Raw genomic sequence first — 15,907 nt, 5'->3', positions numbered from 1 at the left:
TAATCACATTGCTTGCCCTGTCAAAGCCCATATCCAAGCAGTGTTGGAGAACAAAGATATAGGAGGATGGGCCACAAGCAGGAAAAGCAGTTGTGATGCAGTCAGTGATTATTTTTAGCATAAATTACATGTGATTATGGTGATTATTATTGAGAAATAATAATATATTATGTTTTACTGGAGATAAGAAGGCAGAGGGCAAGAGGCCTCTGGAGCAGAGGCAAATTAGCAGTGGTTAAGAGCAAAAGTGGAGGTATAATTTGGGGGCAAAAAGGCAGACAAGGCCTGGTGCAACTGCCCCCTCCCCTCTGAAGAATAAAATTAATTTCAGGTTTTATCTTTTATTTAAGGAGAAATCAAAAGAACGGGATAGGAATTAATCTTCACAGATTTAATTAGAAGGCATCAAAGGGTTTAATTGCAACTGCACATAAATCACAGTGGATATTCTCTGACTAATTTAGATAAGGTCACCAAGAAAATTAGTTCAGTGATGTCAGTTTGTCATAGAGGGGGGACATTTCAGTGCCTTTACTGGCTGTGTAGCACAGTTCCACTCTTTGTCCTTTCCCCAGGAACTGGAAGTGACCTTCCTTAGGCTCCAGCCATGGAAGGCTGAGCAGATGAAGGCTTCTTTCTCTGCAGGCTTTGACTGTGTCCTTGGAACCTTCAAAAGAGTTTTTCTGGATTTCAAAAAATGGTTGGAGATGTGCTGTTTTAAAAGCATTTGTGATGGGGGAATGTTTGTTGGACAAAAGTGACCTTGATAGGTTGGGAGAACAAAGAAAGAATGGAAATCTTCCTTTACTCGGTGGTCTTTAATGAGCATGAAATGGATAGGACACTTAATTGAGAGAATGAACAGCTCTTCAGAGGGGTGGGCAGAGGCTCTGCAGGCTGAACTGGTGCTTTTAAGAGTTTATATAAACATGGCATTTGGGGCTGATATTGAATTTGTCTATTCTGCCTTGGCCTTGTACTATCAGCCTATAGCACTTCTGCTTCTGGATGGCTGCAAATTCAAACCATGGCCTTTGACATACCTGAATCTTGGGGTTTTTTTTGCTGTTAAGATGCTGTGATTTCCCTGTGTGTCACAAAATGTTTGTGGGCATGGTGTTAGACACCTCTAAAGTCTGCAAATGTGGGGTTTGGGGGTTTTTTACCCCTTTTTTTTCTCTGTAGAGCATAGATAAGCAGGTCTGGCTGCAGTTGCAGCTAACAGAAACCAGACAAGAGGAGTGTGAAATGCAGAACTAGGCAGAGACACATCTTACTCACATGAAGGGCCAGATATGCCTCAAAGCACTGCTCAAAGTTCATGGGCAGTCAGGGAGGTGCAGGGAAGGGGCTGAGTCTTTACAAAAGACAACAAAAGCTGGAGGTACAATTTTTGCTGCTCTCTGGGAAATATTCTGCATTATGGATTATGACCCCAGCTCTGTTAGACTGGCACTGTCTTGGCACTGCCTGGCAAGGGCTCCTTGAAGGGTGTTGTGGCTCCAGCTCAGAGTGGCTGTGACATCCACAACCATTCCAGGCTGTTGCTGCCTGGAGTCAAACACCAGCTCTGCAAACAGGTCCTGCCTTCTGTAGCAGAAGTGAAAGCTCCTGAGCAGCCTTGATTTGCATACCTGGCCTTAGATATTCAAAGTGCAGTGACCTGAATTCAGTCCTGACTGAAATAGGGGTCAGTGAAGGTGGAATGGCTGGAGGTTTGGTCAAACACCATGTTTGCTCCAAAAGGGGTACTTTACCCATGTAGTCAGAGAGATTCACATTCTTGACTTGGATGAGCAATCTTTCTTCTGCAAGTTGCTGGTACAGGGAATCAATGGTCCTGCAGGCAAGAGACATCAGTCAGAAATGGTCAGGAAAAGCTCAGTGCTCTCAGAACTGAGCCAGCCTGGGAGTTATTTGTTTGCCCAGCTTTATAAATGCCCTCTGTGGCTCAGAGGTGCATGATTAGTGCCATCAGTGTGAAATCAATAAGCACAGTTTCTGTCTTGTGCTGAGCAATGACTTTCCTCCCTCACAGGCTGGGTCCCCCTCTCCTGCTGACTCCATTTACCCATTTCAGGTGATGCCAGATCAGTTATGACTTGTGTAATGGACTCATTCATTAATATCAATTACTGGGAAATTATTTTTAAATTACACAATAATGGCAATCCTAACACTACTATACCTGTTCACCCAGCTCTCCAATTAGTACTAATTCATTAATTCTTCTGGAATTCATTGTGTTGGCAACAGACAGCCTCATCTCTCTGGGAACACACTGGGAATGCCTCACTCAGATCCACCACCTGCAGGGTTGTGGTCAGAGGGGGATTGGGGCAAAAATATCCAATTTGGAAGTGTTGCCCCATCCCTGGCAGTGTCCAAGGCCAGGCTGGACAGGGCTTGGAGCAGCCTGGGACAGTGGGAGGTGTCCCTGCCCATGGCAGGGGTGGCACTGGATGGGCTTTGGGGTCTCCTCCAACCCAAACCAGTTTGGGATTCCATCAAATGGGCAAAAGTTCCCCAGGGGAAGTTTCTCCCTATCTCCATTAGTGGCTGGAAGTAGATTCCAATAATGAAGGAGTTAAAACACTTAAATTTGTGTGTGGTTTTCTAGTGATGTGGATCCTCTCTATGCTTTCTTTTGGAATTCTAGGTATTAATTTCAAGGACATTTCTGGCACTTGGTTTTATAGAGTAATACTGCTTCCAGGATTATGAAAACTGAATAAACCTGTCGGAAATTCTCAGTGTATTGACAGCATAAACAATATTGACTTCAGTCTTTTTAGATCTCTCAGTGTTTTTCCACAATTTTCACATTCTTTCCCCTCAATTATTCTGTCTTTCTCACCTATCTTAATTGGGATGTCCTGGTCTGGCTACAATAAATATATTTAATAGTGCCTCTCAGCTGGCTAATAAACCTCCAGGTATAATTTGAGGTCTGCAGCCCTTTTTTCCATTTCAGCTGAGAAGTTTTATGTTTATGCAGTCTTAGTGGCACAATTAATGTAGGAGCAGCAATAAGCAAATCCAAAATTTAATGCACCTTCAACAAGGTTGATTTTGCTGCTCTGACTCTTGCTTTCATCCTCAGTGGTTTTATGTTGGGAATGCATCATAAACCAGGCAGAAGTTGGAATGGGACTAACCTGGCAGCTCTGGTGGGAGCAGGACTTCTACTTTTCCTCGTTTATTATTTTTACTGTGCCAGTTAAATGATGCATGTCCCCTGCAAGGGAGGGGGATGTGACCAGTCTGTGCTGACTGGAACCCCCTGTGCCCCCTTCACTGGGCCAAAAGGGAGATTTTAATCTCAGTTATTCAGCTCCTCTCTGGGTTATTTCTGAAATGCTCAGCAGGGAAGAGCAAAGCAGGGAGCCAAAATTCCAGATAAAAAGCCAGCTACTAAAAAGCTCATGTTTTCAGCTGGCTGCATGGTAAGTTTATATCTAAAGAAGCAGATATGTGCAAGAGCAGTTTTAAAAGCAGGGAATATATCAGATTTTGGCCCTGTTCTGTAGGAGAGATCCTGCTCTGTTAGAATCCATGAGACATGGATTTTAAATATTTGCTTGGAGGTGTTTTTTAATTTTTTTAAATATATTTTAAAGCAGGTAAAGAGCTCATTGGCTGATTGTGTGGTGCCAGCACCCAAATGATGGAGTCCAGGTCTGGCTGTTCTTGCACCAATGGGTTTGGGGGGTGAATTTCACTGACTGTGTTTGGCACTGTGCTGTTCTCCAGCCCTGCTCCTGGATCAGCTGCTCCCTGTGGTGATGCCTCTGTGTAGTGTGAAAAATGGCTGGGGTTTCAGGGAACACATCACTCTCATTGAAAATGGCAGGGCAGAAGGAAAAATCCTCTCAGATGCTCCAAATAAAATAAGAGTGATTCAAAGAGCAAGGGTCCACAAGAGGAGGCCAGGTCTGCCAGGACTCTGATTGATCCATGAGACTGATTTATGGCATGTACACCACAGCTCAGCCATGAGGGGGATTTGGGGAGTGTCTGCAGCCTCCCTTACTGGGATGGAAAATCTGAGAGCCAACAAACCAGCCAGGTGTTTCTGCACCTGCAGAGAGGGGGAAGAGGCACCCAGGGCCCATCTCCTGCTGAAATGCTGCATGTGCTGAGCTCTGCCCACTGCAGTTCACCTGCCTGCAGGGGAGGGACTGCTCCTGCTGCTGTGTGGCAGCACAGTGGGGACTCGAATTTGTGTTTGGTGGTGAAGGTGAGGAAAACCAAGGCTGATATTGGAGATGTAATGCAGAAAGGTTCTCCTCACCTGCCAGGAGTCAGATCTTTCTCCAGCTCAGATATCTTTTTCTTCGCAGGTGTCTTGCTTGCCTGAGGACCACACAAGCAAGCAGGAGTTAGTGACTTTGGAACAGATAAATATTTTTGGATGTACTGAAGCAAAGTGAGGGCCAGAACAGCCAATGTTTCAGTGTTTGAGTGTAGCCCAAAGAGAAAAACCAAATCCTTAACCAGCAGTGCTACATAGCAAAGCATCCCAGGGTCATTTTGCTCCAAGGGAAGAAGCTTCTCTCCTTCCTTTTGCTTGGATATTAAACTTTTTTTTTATTGGCACAGCTGTCCAGGACAGAGGTGGAATCCCCAGCCCTAAAGGGCTTTAAAAGCTGTGTGGATGTGGCACTTGGGGACATCGTTTGTGGTGGCCTTGGCAGGGCAGGTTAAGGGCTGGACTCGATGATTTCTCAGAGACCTTTTCTAGTTGTGTGATTCTTATTCCATGATTTTTCTGGAACCCACTTCTGTGGGTGAGGGGAGACATGGCCCTTGCTCAAGAAGGAAGCAGGAAGGAAAAGGGTGTGGGGTCTAAGTAGCTGCTCCAGAGACTGTTTATGCCTTTTTAAAAAATAGATATATATTAAGTAAAATATCTAAGCAGCTTCCCTGAGGGGAAAAGCTCCTGAGACTCTGGCTACCCTCCTAACCACTGGACATCCTTCTCCTCCCTAATGCCTCAGGGAAGAAGCTGGAAGAGGTCAGAAAACACAACCTGCTCTTTTCATCTTTTCACCACAATTTCACCACAGAAAGATTTTGACTCGTCTCCCTCATTTCTTTCCATCTTACAAAAAGAAACTCCTGGCAAACATAAATAAGGAAGATGTGACTCAGGCTTGTCAAGCCCCTCCATTAATTACAGCTCAGGAGCCATAAATATGGTTAGGGATAATTAGTAGTGTGGAGAGGGCATCATTAATCCATGTTAGTGCCCACCACTGGTGTCTGAGCTCCTTAAACCACCTCAGCATTGCTCCAGTGGAGCTGTTTACACAGAAACCTTGGTGCACCAGGGGATTTCTCCAACAGCTTAAATTTAAGCACGTGCTTAAATGCTTAGTTGAACAAGACAGTTTATTCTTTCCAAAAGTTTATGTTCACTTTCCTGGGAATACAGTAATTTACTTTGCTTTTTTTATAAGAGTGAATACTTCTGCAGAGCTCTGGAGGCTGTGTTGTTGAGTTTAAAAAAAAATCCTATCCAATTATCTGGAAAATGCTGGGCTTTTTCACAGAATAGATCAGCAGCCTTCAGGAATACATCAATTTCAGGTTTTTCAGGGATAGACACAATGTGAGGAACCTGTGGTTCTATCACCTGTTCCTGTTTGTGATGCCACAAAGATAATGCAGATGAAAATGCAGCCTAAGCCCAGCACTACATGGATCAGCTACTGAGACAAGGAGATGGTTTGGGTTAGGATAAAGCAAACAACTCTGTATTTGGAGAACTAAACCTTGGGTTTCTTTACATAAATAAGTTTGGCAGCAAATATTGATCCAAATGTGCCAGGGGGATTTTGTTTTGAAGAAAAGGACTGGGAAGAAGAAAGCACATGCCATGCTGTTTTAACAACTGTGGAAATATTGAGGCTGTCACTGGTTTATTTTTGCTGTTCCTCCTGTTTTGTCTTTTTAACTTCTCTTCCAACAAGCCAGAAATTACGTATATTTGTGTCTGACTGGGAAGAAAAGCTCGTTTCAACCTATGTAAAGACACAAAGCATATGTTGAATTTATTGGCCAACTGGTATTGTCCTCAAGGCAGCTTCACCAATAAAGTAACTCCAGAGCAAAACAAAAATGAACTGTGTGGAGGAAAAATGTGTTTTCCTAATTAACAACAGCACTTGTGGGGAATTTGGCACAGGCTGAGATGTGATAAGGGCAAATATGAATTGTAGACAATGGCTTGTCTCCAAAATGTCTTACTGGGAACTGCTTTTATTTAGGAAATGATAATGTTTAATGGATGTGAACACACTGCTCATTTAGAATGGAAATCTCCTGGCTGCTCTGCCTGAAGTGCCAGCTGAGCTCCTGTGCAGCCATGCCCTGACTGGGTGATTTCCTGCTTTGCTGACCCCACAGAGTGAGCTGCACCAGGTGGCAGCTGGGAGGGACACTGGGCTCTGTCCTGTGCTCTGGGGGTGGCTTCTCCCACCCAGCAAAACGTTTTGGGCAGCTCAGAGGTTGGAGCAGGCAAGAACCTGATTTCAGAGCCAATTCCAGAGCCCTGGCTGCTGCTGGGATGGCAGCAGGAGGGAGAGGCTGTCCAGAGGTGTCCCTGAGGAGAATGGTTGAAACTGGAGGATGTGTGGCACCCTTTGGCTGTGATCTCACAGTCCTGGCCACCACAGGAATCATGGCATGGCTGGTTTGGAAAATCACCCAGTGCCACCCCTGCCATGGCAGAGACACATTCCACCATCCCAGGGTGCTCCAAGCCCTGTCCAACCTGGCCTTGGGCACTGCCAGGGATCCAGGGGCAGCCACAGCTGCTCTGGGCACCATGTGCCAGTGCCACTCACAGGGAGAAATTCCTTCCCAATATCCCATCTAAAGGCACTCTCAGTTGGAAGCCACTCCTCCTCGTCTGTGGTGTTTGTGAGGTCCCCAGGAGGAGGTGAGAGATGAGAATCTGACTCCATGTTCTCAGAAGGCTGATTTATTATGATATGATATGATATGATGCTATACTAAAACTCTACTAAAGAAAGAGAAAGGATACTCACAGAAGGCTTAACAAGAATGAATAATAAAAACTGGGGACTGACTCCTCAGAGTCTGACACAGCTGGCTGGGATTGGTCATTAATTAATAACAATTCACATGGAACCAATCAAACATTCACCTGTTGGTAAACATTGTCCAAGCCACATTCCAAAGCAGCAAACACAGGAGCAGCAATCAGATAATTGTTGTTTTCATTCCTCTGAGGCTTCTCAGCTTCCCAAGAGAAGAAATCCTGGGCAAAGATGATTTTCCAGAAAATATCATCGTAAAACTTGTCCCTTGTTGTAACAAGTCCCTCTCTGTGGTTCTTGTAGGTTCCCTTGGGGAACAGGGACAGGACAGAAGTGCTCCTCTGGTTTAAGGGAAACAGCAGCGGCTGATGCAGTTTTTTATGGGATTCCTTGGATCATGTGAGATGTTTAAGATGGGAGGTTGAGCAAGTGAAGCTTTGCACAGGACCTGGGTTGAGAAGTCTGTTCTGGCAGTGCTGAGATAAAACAAGCAGCTTCTGACACTGAAAAATGCTCAGCAAAGATGCTCCCACTGATTCATTAACTTGCTGAATGAGGGACTCTGCTCTGCCATCCCTGTTGGATTTAGGATCCAAAGAGGTGACAGCTCCTACAGCTGGCTGAGGGCTCTGGGTGCAGCAGTTACAGGAAATCCAGCAGGGCTTGGGAAACAGAGCCTTCAAACCCAGCCTTTGCTCAGTTCTCACCCAGCTTCTCTCCTGGCATTTATATCTATATCAATATTTATATTTTCATATAATATTTATATTTCTATATTACATATTATATAAAAATTTATACCTACACATATAGCTATATTATAACTATATATAATTATTATATATTAATTTATTTTTATAATAATGAGTAGAAATTATTTTCATTTATATAATATAAATATTTATATTTTATACTTATATATTTATATCTATAGAGATATGTTTATATTTATAGATATATTTATACATCTTGTCAGTATTTCTGTCACAGCCACTTGTGGTTTTCTTGCTTCTACCCAGTTTCACCAAAAAGGAACCTCCAAAGCTGTGTTGAGGCCTAGCTCAGAAGCAAGTTTTCCATCCACACTTAGGTTCTCATATCCCTCTTTCCTGGGTTTTCTGTGTCTTTTTTTCTTTTTTTTCCCTGAATTCTGGCCATGCCTTTGTGTATGTGTGGGTGTGTTCATTTCCAATGCATTGCTTTACCTGCACTTGGGGATCAGCAATAAATCCTTGGGGGAGCAGAGCAGGAAAAGCAGCACAATGGGCTCGAGAGAAAGAGCTCTGATAAGCTCTTAAATGTAACTTCCAGATCAGTGACTGCCATGTTCCTCCCTCAGAGGACATCTCCCTGCCAGCCCTTCCTCAGCCTGGTCATTCCCAGTGCTCCCAGTCCTACCTTGGTGATCCTGCCTGGGCAGGGGATGAGCTGCCACTGTGCCAAGAGAAGGAAAATGCAGCTTAGAGCAGAGCTGACCCAATTCCTCTGTTCCTGTTGTGTCCCCATCCCCTTTCCAGTGAGTCATGGGACCAGGGGCTCTCTGGAAGAATCAGAGGCCAGCAAAGTGTGTCTCAAACAGGACACTCTGCTCCATCCCTGGGTGTGGGAAGCTCCCGGCTTGGAAAGAGGCACAGGTGTCACAGACATATTTTATGAAAAATCCTTTTTGACAGGATTTTTTCTCCTCAGAAGCTGAGAAGCCTCAGGGGAAAAGAAAAACAACAATTATGTGCTGCTGTGGAATGCAACAGGTGCATCTTTGATTGGTCCATGTGAGTTGTTTCTACTTGATGACCAGTCACAGGTCCAGCTGTGTTGGGACTCTGGTCAGTCACAAGATTTTATTATCATTCCATTCCTTTCTTTTCTAGCCTTCTGATGAAGTCCTTTCTTCTATTCTTTTAGTGTAGTTTTAATATCTCATTTTCTTTTAATATAATATATATATATATATATAATAAAATAATAAATCAGCCTTCTGAAACGTGGAGTCAAGATTCTCATCTCTTCCCTCATCCTGGGACCCCTGTGAACACCATCACACACAGGATCTGTGACTCCAGCAACAGCAATGTGCTTTATTGACTATTAGCTGCAATCTAATTAATTTTGCTATTTCCACATCAGTCTGCTGCTCTGGAGACCCACTTGTCATGAGAAGAACAATTTTTTTTCACCCAAGTTTGTTCTTCCACAAAGCTGCCAAATGGAGGATTTGTAGTTTTACAAAGTTTATAGAGAGAATAGTTCTTTCAGGTGAGTAATCTTAACTTCAGCACTGGGAATGGTGGGGATGGAGGAGGATGTGGTATTTTGGTAAAGGAAGACACTCCAAAGAAACTCCTCTTATCTTCAGGAGGTCTAAGAGCAGTCCTTGGTAGGGCTAAGTGTCAGCTTTTAGCAGTAAGTGGTGTTTGAAGGTTTGGGAATCAGTGATAAAGAACTGATGAAAATAAAGGAGTGGCTCTGGCTAGGCCTGGAGATGTTATATATTGTTTTTCTTAAATCTAAGACCTGAGATGCCATGATTTCCAGTCTGGAACACTGACTGGAGGGGAGAAATTTCCCTTTAGATTCAAGTTCCAAAATGTCCTTATTGTATTCCCCACAAAAGGGACTTTAAAACTCAGATTGGTTCCTGTGGGTGAGGCAGATTTTTTGTTTTTAATATGGATTTGACAGAAATTTTCTGAGTTGTGAGCTACTCATCTTAAGGCTTGGGCAGGCACAGAACACCTGCCTCTGGTAGGGATTATTCCCTGACAAAGAGAGCAGAAGAAATCCCTCCCTAAAACAGAGAGAATGGCCAAATGTGGCATCAGGAATTTGGGATAATGGTCTCTAGACACAAAATTCCACCTGTAAAAGCTCTCCTGAAGAAATGACCCTTTCATTGCCCCTTGCCCACTGCCAGAGTGCAGGAGAAGGTCTGATTCCTCTGAAGAATGTTGAATTCTCCTGAGAATGCAGAATATCCCCTTTGTTTTTTGGCAGGAGGATGTTTCACACTGAACTCAGACACACTCCTGGCTACAATGAGAACCTGAACCTGTTATTTTGTGCTGCAGAGCTGAGGGGAGACATATGGAACCTCAAACGTTGCTTGAAAAACTAGAGATTTTTTTTGCTGAATAATAAATTAATGAGGCATTCCCAAAACTTTCCAGCTCATATTATTCTTATTATCTAGAGCAGGTTATCCTAAAGCAGATCTGCAGTCTGTGTGCACAGGTATGCACTGGTTTGGTTTATGGCTGAGATATTTATGCAAATACTAATTGGAAAAAGCCTTTGCCAGTGCTGAATGGACATTTTAAATGGCTTTGCACAGGGAAGATGTGTTTTGACTTAAACTGCACCTTTCCTTTGGTTCCCCATCCGTCAAACAGAACTGTTTTGGCTTGGGTGGGGTTATTTTAGATGAAATCTTTAAGGAATTTCTATTCTCTAATTAGTGCTTCTTTCCCTGCCTCTTTCTCTCAGGCTACTGGCATAACTTGGGAAGATAAAAGTTAAATAAATCTTAAATAATCTCCACCCTAAGCTATTCCAACACTACACTGAAGGGAAAAAAAACAAACCCAACCCAGCCCCTAAGATAAAGCTCTGTAATTCCAATGGGACATTTTGCAGCAGGGCACAGACCAGCTGATCTAAATGTGGCTGCCCATGAAAACTTGGGGGAGATTGTTGCAATATTTTGTCTGTCTGTCTTAAGCCCCCCCTATTTTTGAAACAGATTTAGGAATCCAGTTGGGATCAGCTTTCAGAGCTGCCCCAGTCTTTTCTTATTAGATTGTCCCTGGAGGTTTGTCAGGTGAAAGAGCATTTTTAAAGATAATTTGAGTAGAAGTAGAGCAACAGCAAGTATTTGCATGCTAAAAGGTATTACAGAAATGAAATGCAGCATGAGATTAGGGCTGGCTATTTGCCCTGAGGGTTTTGAGTGGATCTGCTGATTGAGTGGTGGGCTGTAAGCTCTGAGTGATTTTGCACTGACATGATCTCTAATTTAAATGCTTTGGTAAGGAATTTTAGAGAACCACAAGCAGTGGAATTCTTCATATGATAATGCTATAAAACTAGATGTGAACATGACATGTGCTATATTTTGGGGAGGGTTTAAGCTATTTTTTATGCCTAAATAAACTTGGCTTAATTGCAAATTCCCAAACCCTTCAAGAGGATGTAGTAACATAATCAGTACCTGGCTGTGTGTGATCTATGTGGTGTTACAGACAAATGAAAGGTTACATCAAAACATTCAGAGGGAATTTTTTTGGTGTATGGTCTTGAAACATAATAACCAGTCCTTATTCAGGAGGAAAACAGCCAGCAGCTGGAAAACTCACTGGCCTCCAGATCCCTGTTTTCCTTGGAAAACTATAAATCTGAACTGGTCACCCTAAAGAGAGGGTGCTTCCATTTTGCTGTTTGACTGCATCCAAGGATTTCAGGAAGGTGAAAATCTGAAATATTTTGTAGTGATTTATGTCTGGAATAGCTCAACTTGCCCTAAGCAATATTTATACAAGTTAAAGAGCAAGAGCTAATGGAGAAGGCCCTGAAAATTGCCACAGGTGAAGAGATTTTCAGATGCTCCTGACTTGAGATTCAGTAAATGTTATGGGGGGACATTCTGATGTTTGTCCCTGAGGTTTGCACTGATGGAATTGAGGCTGCCCCTCAATTCTCCCACCTTGCTGCTCTTACCTTCTCTTTGGCAGCTTTGACCTGACCTGGACCTGTCTCTCCATCCACAGCCTCTTTGACTCTCAGCAGCTTCTCCTGCATCACTTCATCGACCTGCCCAAGACAAACACAGAGGGACCTTCCTCAGTTTTCTGTTCTGCCACAAATGTTCAGCTGAACAAGCACAGAACAGGTAGAAGGGACTCTGGAGGGAGGGAAGGGCTGTGCCAGGGCCAGTTCTTGCAGCTGGAGAAAAATCTCCCCAGGTAATGCACGTGAGCAGTGTCCTCTTGCTATTGTAAGCTCACCTGCACTCTGATCTCCTCCTCCACTTCTTCCCGTTCCCCTGCTTTGATCAGCTCTGGGTCATGATCCTGGAGAAAATCTGCTTTGTTATCTCTGTTCTCCCAAAAGACTGTTAGCCAAAAGAAAGAAAAAAAAAAAGGGGAAAAGTTACAGAAGCCATTGGTTTCTCCAACTGCTTCTGGAGGCAAAAGAAAGGGTGGCTGTAGGCAGCTTTTGTTAAATGATGAGCTGCAGGAAAGCAGCAGGCTCTAGGGACCCTCACCAAGTTCAGAGCCCTGTTGTCACCATGATCTTTTCTGAAAAGTCCCTTTGTCAGGATTTTTCTCCTGGGAAGCTGGGAAGCTTCAGCTTCTCCATGTTTTGCTCCTCTGGAATGTGGCCTGGAGATTGTTTGTCCAAATATATTAATTGTTTTTAATTAATGACCAATCCTAGTCCAGCTGTGTTGGACTCTCTGAGTCTCTCACAGGTTTTTATTATTCATTCTTCTCCAGCCTTCTGATGTCTCCTTTCTCTTTCTTTAGTATAGTTGTATAATATAATATAATATAATATAATATAATATAATATAATATAATATAATATAATATAATATAATATAATATAATATAATATAATATAATATAATAATAAATCAGCCTTCTAAGAACCTGGAGTCAAATTCTCATCTCTCACCTCATCCAGGTGACCCTCACAACCCCACAACACCCTGTTGTGTTAGGATCTGCAAACCTTGAGGTTAAGGGATTTCTGCTTTTGCCTTGGGTTGCAGAATGGGATCAGAATTCAGGAGGATAATGGGATATAGTGAGGCTGTAAAGCTGAGAGCCTGGAGCGTGCTCAATCTCCACGAGCCCTGTCCCGTGCCTGATTTTTTTTTTTTTTTTTTTTTCCATTTCATTTCACAGCACAAGGCTTCAATCTTTTCCATGAAGAAGGCACAGAGGTGGCTCCTGCCCTGAAGGATGCACTCTCCACCAGTGTCACTTGGCTTGGGGACTAAAGGAAGGGGGTTAATTCAACCTACAAATTTCCCTCTTCTCCCCATGGCTCAGCTAGAGCTGCTGCATCCTGTGGAGCTGGCCCTTGTAGTCATTCCCAGGAGGCTGAAATATGGGAATAGGGGCACTGGAACGGGAATAAAACCAGCACTGAGCATTTGGAGGTGGGAGAGAGGAGGGGACAGTGAGGGTGACAGAGCAATAACCTGCAGCTGACCACGAGGGATGCAAGGCCACATAGAGGCTTCACTTTTTAAGGGGATTTTAAGCTCAATTCAGAAATTAAAAGGCAGTTAAGCCCAAAAGAGACAAGAACCACCAGATCCAGCCCCTCTGTTTTGAAGTGCTGTGCAAAGGAGAAGTAACAAGGAGACCTAACACCCAGTCACAGTGAATTTGTGGAACTGGGGATGAAAAAAAAGCTATTTATGATAAAGTACCTAATGATCCTGAGGTGCAGCTCATTATTTTTGTTGAGGCAAACTGCAATTTGCTCTTTAGAAAGAAAACTAAATGAAGTCTGACGAGCTCAGTGCATATCTGAGTTCTCTAAGTGCCTGGTTTTAATGGAAACACTTCTTTTTTTCCTACACTCCTTGAGATAATTTGAAGGAAGACAATTCATATCTTGCCTTTCAAGCCCTGATTGTATCTTCCTAAATGACAGCTAATCTCCAGCTGTGTGCTAATTCGATTTCCTGACGATTTGAAATGACAGTTTTCCACTTTCAGATGTTGGCTCCTGTGTGAATCAGTTTTGTACAGACATTCTATTTGTACAGACATTCTATTTGTACAGATATTCTATTTGTACAGATATCATATTTGATATTCTCCCCTGCATCCCTGGCCTGCTGAAGGCACCATGCAAATTCAGAAGGGTTTTAACATCCAAGTTTTAATTAATCCAAGACTGGCTGCTCTTTCCATCCCCCCCCCCCAAAATTTTTTCAGGGCCCAATTCCAGGCAGAGGATCTGTAGTTTTACAAAGTTGATAGAGGGAGTAGTTCTTGCAGGTGAGCAATCTTAATTTCAGCACTGAGAATGGTGGGGATGGAGGAGGACAGGGGATATTTTGGTAATGGAAGAAACTCCAAAGTACATTTAATTTCTTTAAATTACTTGTGGGTCATCAGAGGGCATGACAGATGTCATGTAATATTTCAGCAGGAAAAGCTGATTTGCCCAAGTTATGAGGTAGTTCCTCCAGCCTGGAATTCCAGCCTTGGGGAAAGGGGACATTACATAGGAGTTATGTGAACTTTTAAACACTTTCCTGACTGGGTCAGCAGGTTGCCAGTGCTATGTTTTCACAGGAGTACCAGGCTTTAGAGATTTATTTTTCATAGAGGGATCTGTAGGTTTTTCTATTCTGTTTTTTTTTTTTTCATAATTGTTTATTGTCATTTTGTAGATTGATTAGTGGTTAATACCCACTGCAGGCAAAGCAGGGAGAGTCCCCCCAGACTCTGGGATTACCTGGCAATGAGTTATCTCAGTGTTATATTAACCAGTGGGTTAGAGGGGCCTAATTTTAGTGGAGAGATCAATAACTCATAGGTGCTAGATGCTCTGTTATTCTTTTATAGATCAACAAAATGTTTCAAAGTTAATTTTAAAGGGGGGTCAGGAGGCTAAGGATGTTATGTTTTCACTGGCTGGTCAGCAGAGTCTGGTATTTTGTTACAGGCAGGGTCAGCCAGCTCCAGAAGCTATTTCTGGGCCTGTGTGTGTGCAGTGAAATTTATGTCACCTTTTCTAAAATAGTGTATTGCTTATTTTGGGATTGTTTTATATGCAGAGCTAGCTCAGGGCTCAAAGGCAGCCCAGAGCACTCCTAAATCTGCATCCCAGCTCTGCAGGCCAGTAGGGAACTCCAATATCCCAGAATTTCACAGAACAGCCTGTTAATAACAATTCTATAATATTTATTTGAATCATGAAGCTTCTCTTGAAATGGCCACTTTGAACCTCCTGGCAAAAGGATTTGAATCTTTTGAAGGCTGGTTAAAAATACAGAGTATCACCACACCTTCAAGGAATATTTGGGCACACCATGGAGTATTTGAAGTCAAATATCCTCTGTGACACTGAGCAAGTCATAAATATGATCTGTAGAATGGGGAAAATAGCACATTGCTGCCTCACACTGCAAAAATACGCTGCAAAAATACAGAGGGAGGAAAAGGTTCAGCCTTGCATTTGCCCCCTGTAAACTCTGGCTATTCCAGTGTGACAGGAGATGCCACACAAAGAGGCTGTTTCCAACCACATCATTTAAAATAAGTGTTTTAGGGCTTGGCAAGTGGAGCTTAGCCACTAGAAAAATGGCCAGGTACAGCTCTAGGAGGATAAAAGGCTTCCAGTGAAGTTTAGGCAGCAGCTCTAGCTTGGTAAAGGAGGTAAAAACAGAGTGAAATGTTCAGATTTCTGTCAAAACTGATTTATATTTTAAAAAATATTCAAGAAAGCTAGGTATAAAGCACCAATTTCATGGGATGGGAACACTTTTTTCAAATTAAGTGTTGGGGGCTGTGACAAAACAAAGATGTTTGTTGTTTGGTCAGCTGTCATTTAGGTGAACTTTAGACACACTTTGAATTACTCCTGATAGAAACATTTCTTAATCCACCTCTGTTGCTTCAATTATGTCTTCAAGATTTCTGCACTAACAAAGCTGAAGTTCTGTGCAAATGCTGATAGCAAGTGACCTATTTCTGTATAAGATTAGGGAAAAAAAAGTTCTCAGTAGAAAGTCCAAACTCAGACCTAATTTTTTCCTGCATAATTCTGCTACTGAGAGGAAAGCAGCCTAAAAATTAAAAATACAAGAGACTGTG

At 42.9% G+C, this 15,907-nt stretch overlaps 1 protein-coding gene across 1 annotated transcript in view; it reads right to left on the bottom strand.

Moving 5' to 3' along the window:
- Positions 1-15,907, bottom strand: part of IQCA1 (IQ motif containing with AAA domain 1) — a 106,975-nt gene that overhangs the window by 24,015 nt on the left and 67,053 nt on the right. Inside the window, exons 10-13 of the mRNA XM_036386745.1 lie at positions 12,068-12,174; positions 11,781-11,873; positions 4,295-4,356; positions 1,758-1,840 (exon numbers count right to left, since the gene is read on the bottom strand). Of these exons, the coding sequence (XP_036242638.1) occupies positions 1,758-1,840; positions 4,295-4,356; positions 11,781-11,873; positions 12,068-12,174 (345 nt within the window). The remainder of the gene's footprint in view (positions 1-1,757; positions 1,841-4,294; positions 4,357-11,780; positions 11,874-12,067; positions 12,175-15,907) is intronic.

Source organism: Molothrus ater, chromosome 7 (genome assembly GCF_012460135.2).
Source record: "Molothrus ater isolate BHLD 08-10-18 breed brown headed cowbird chromosome 7, BPBGC_Mater_1.1, whole genome shotgun sequence".
Lineage (NCBI taxonomy): Eukaryota > Metazoa > Chordata > Aves > Passeriformes > Icteridae > Molothrus > Molothrus ater.
This window is presented reverse-complemented; position numbering and strand designations above follow the sequence as displayed.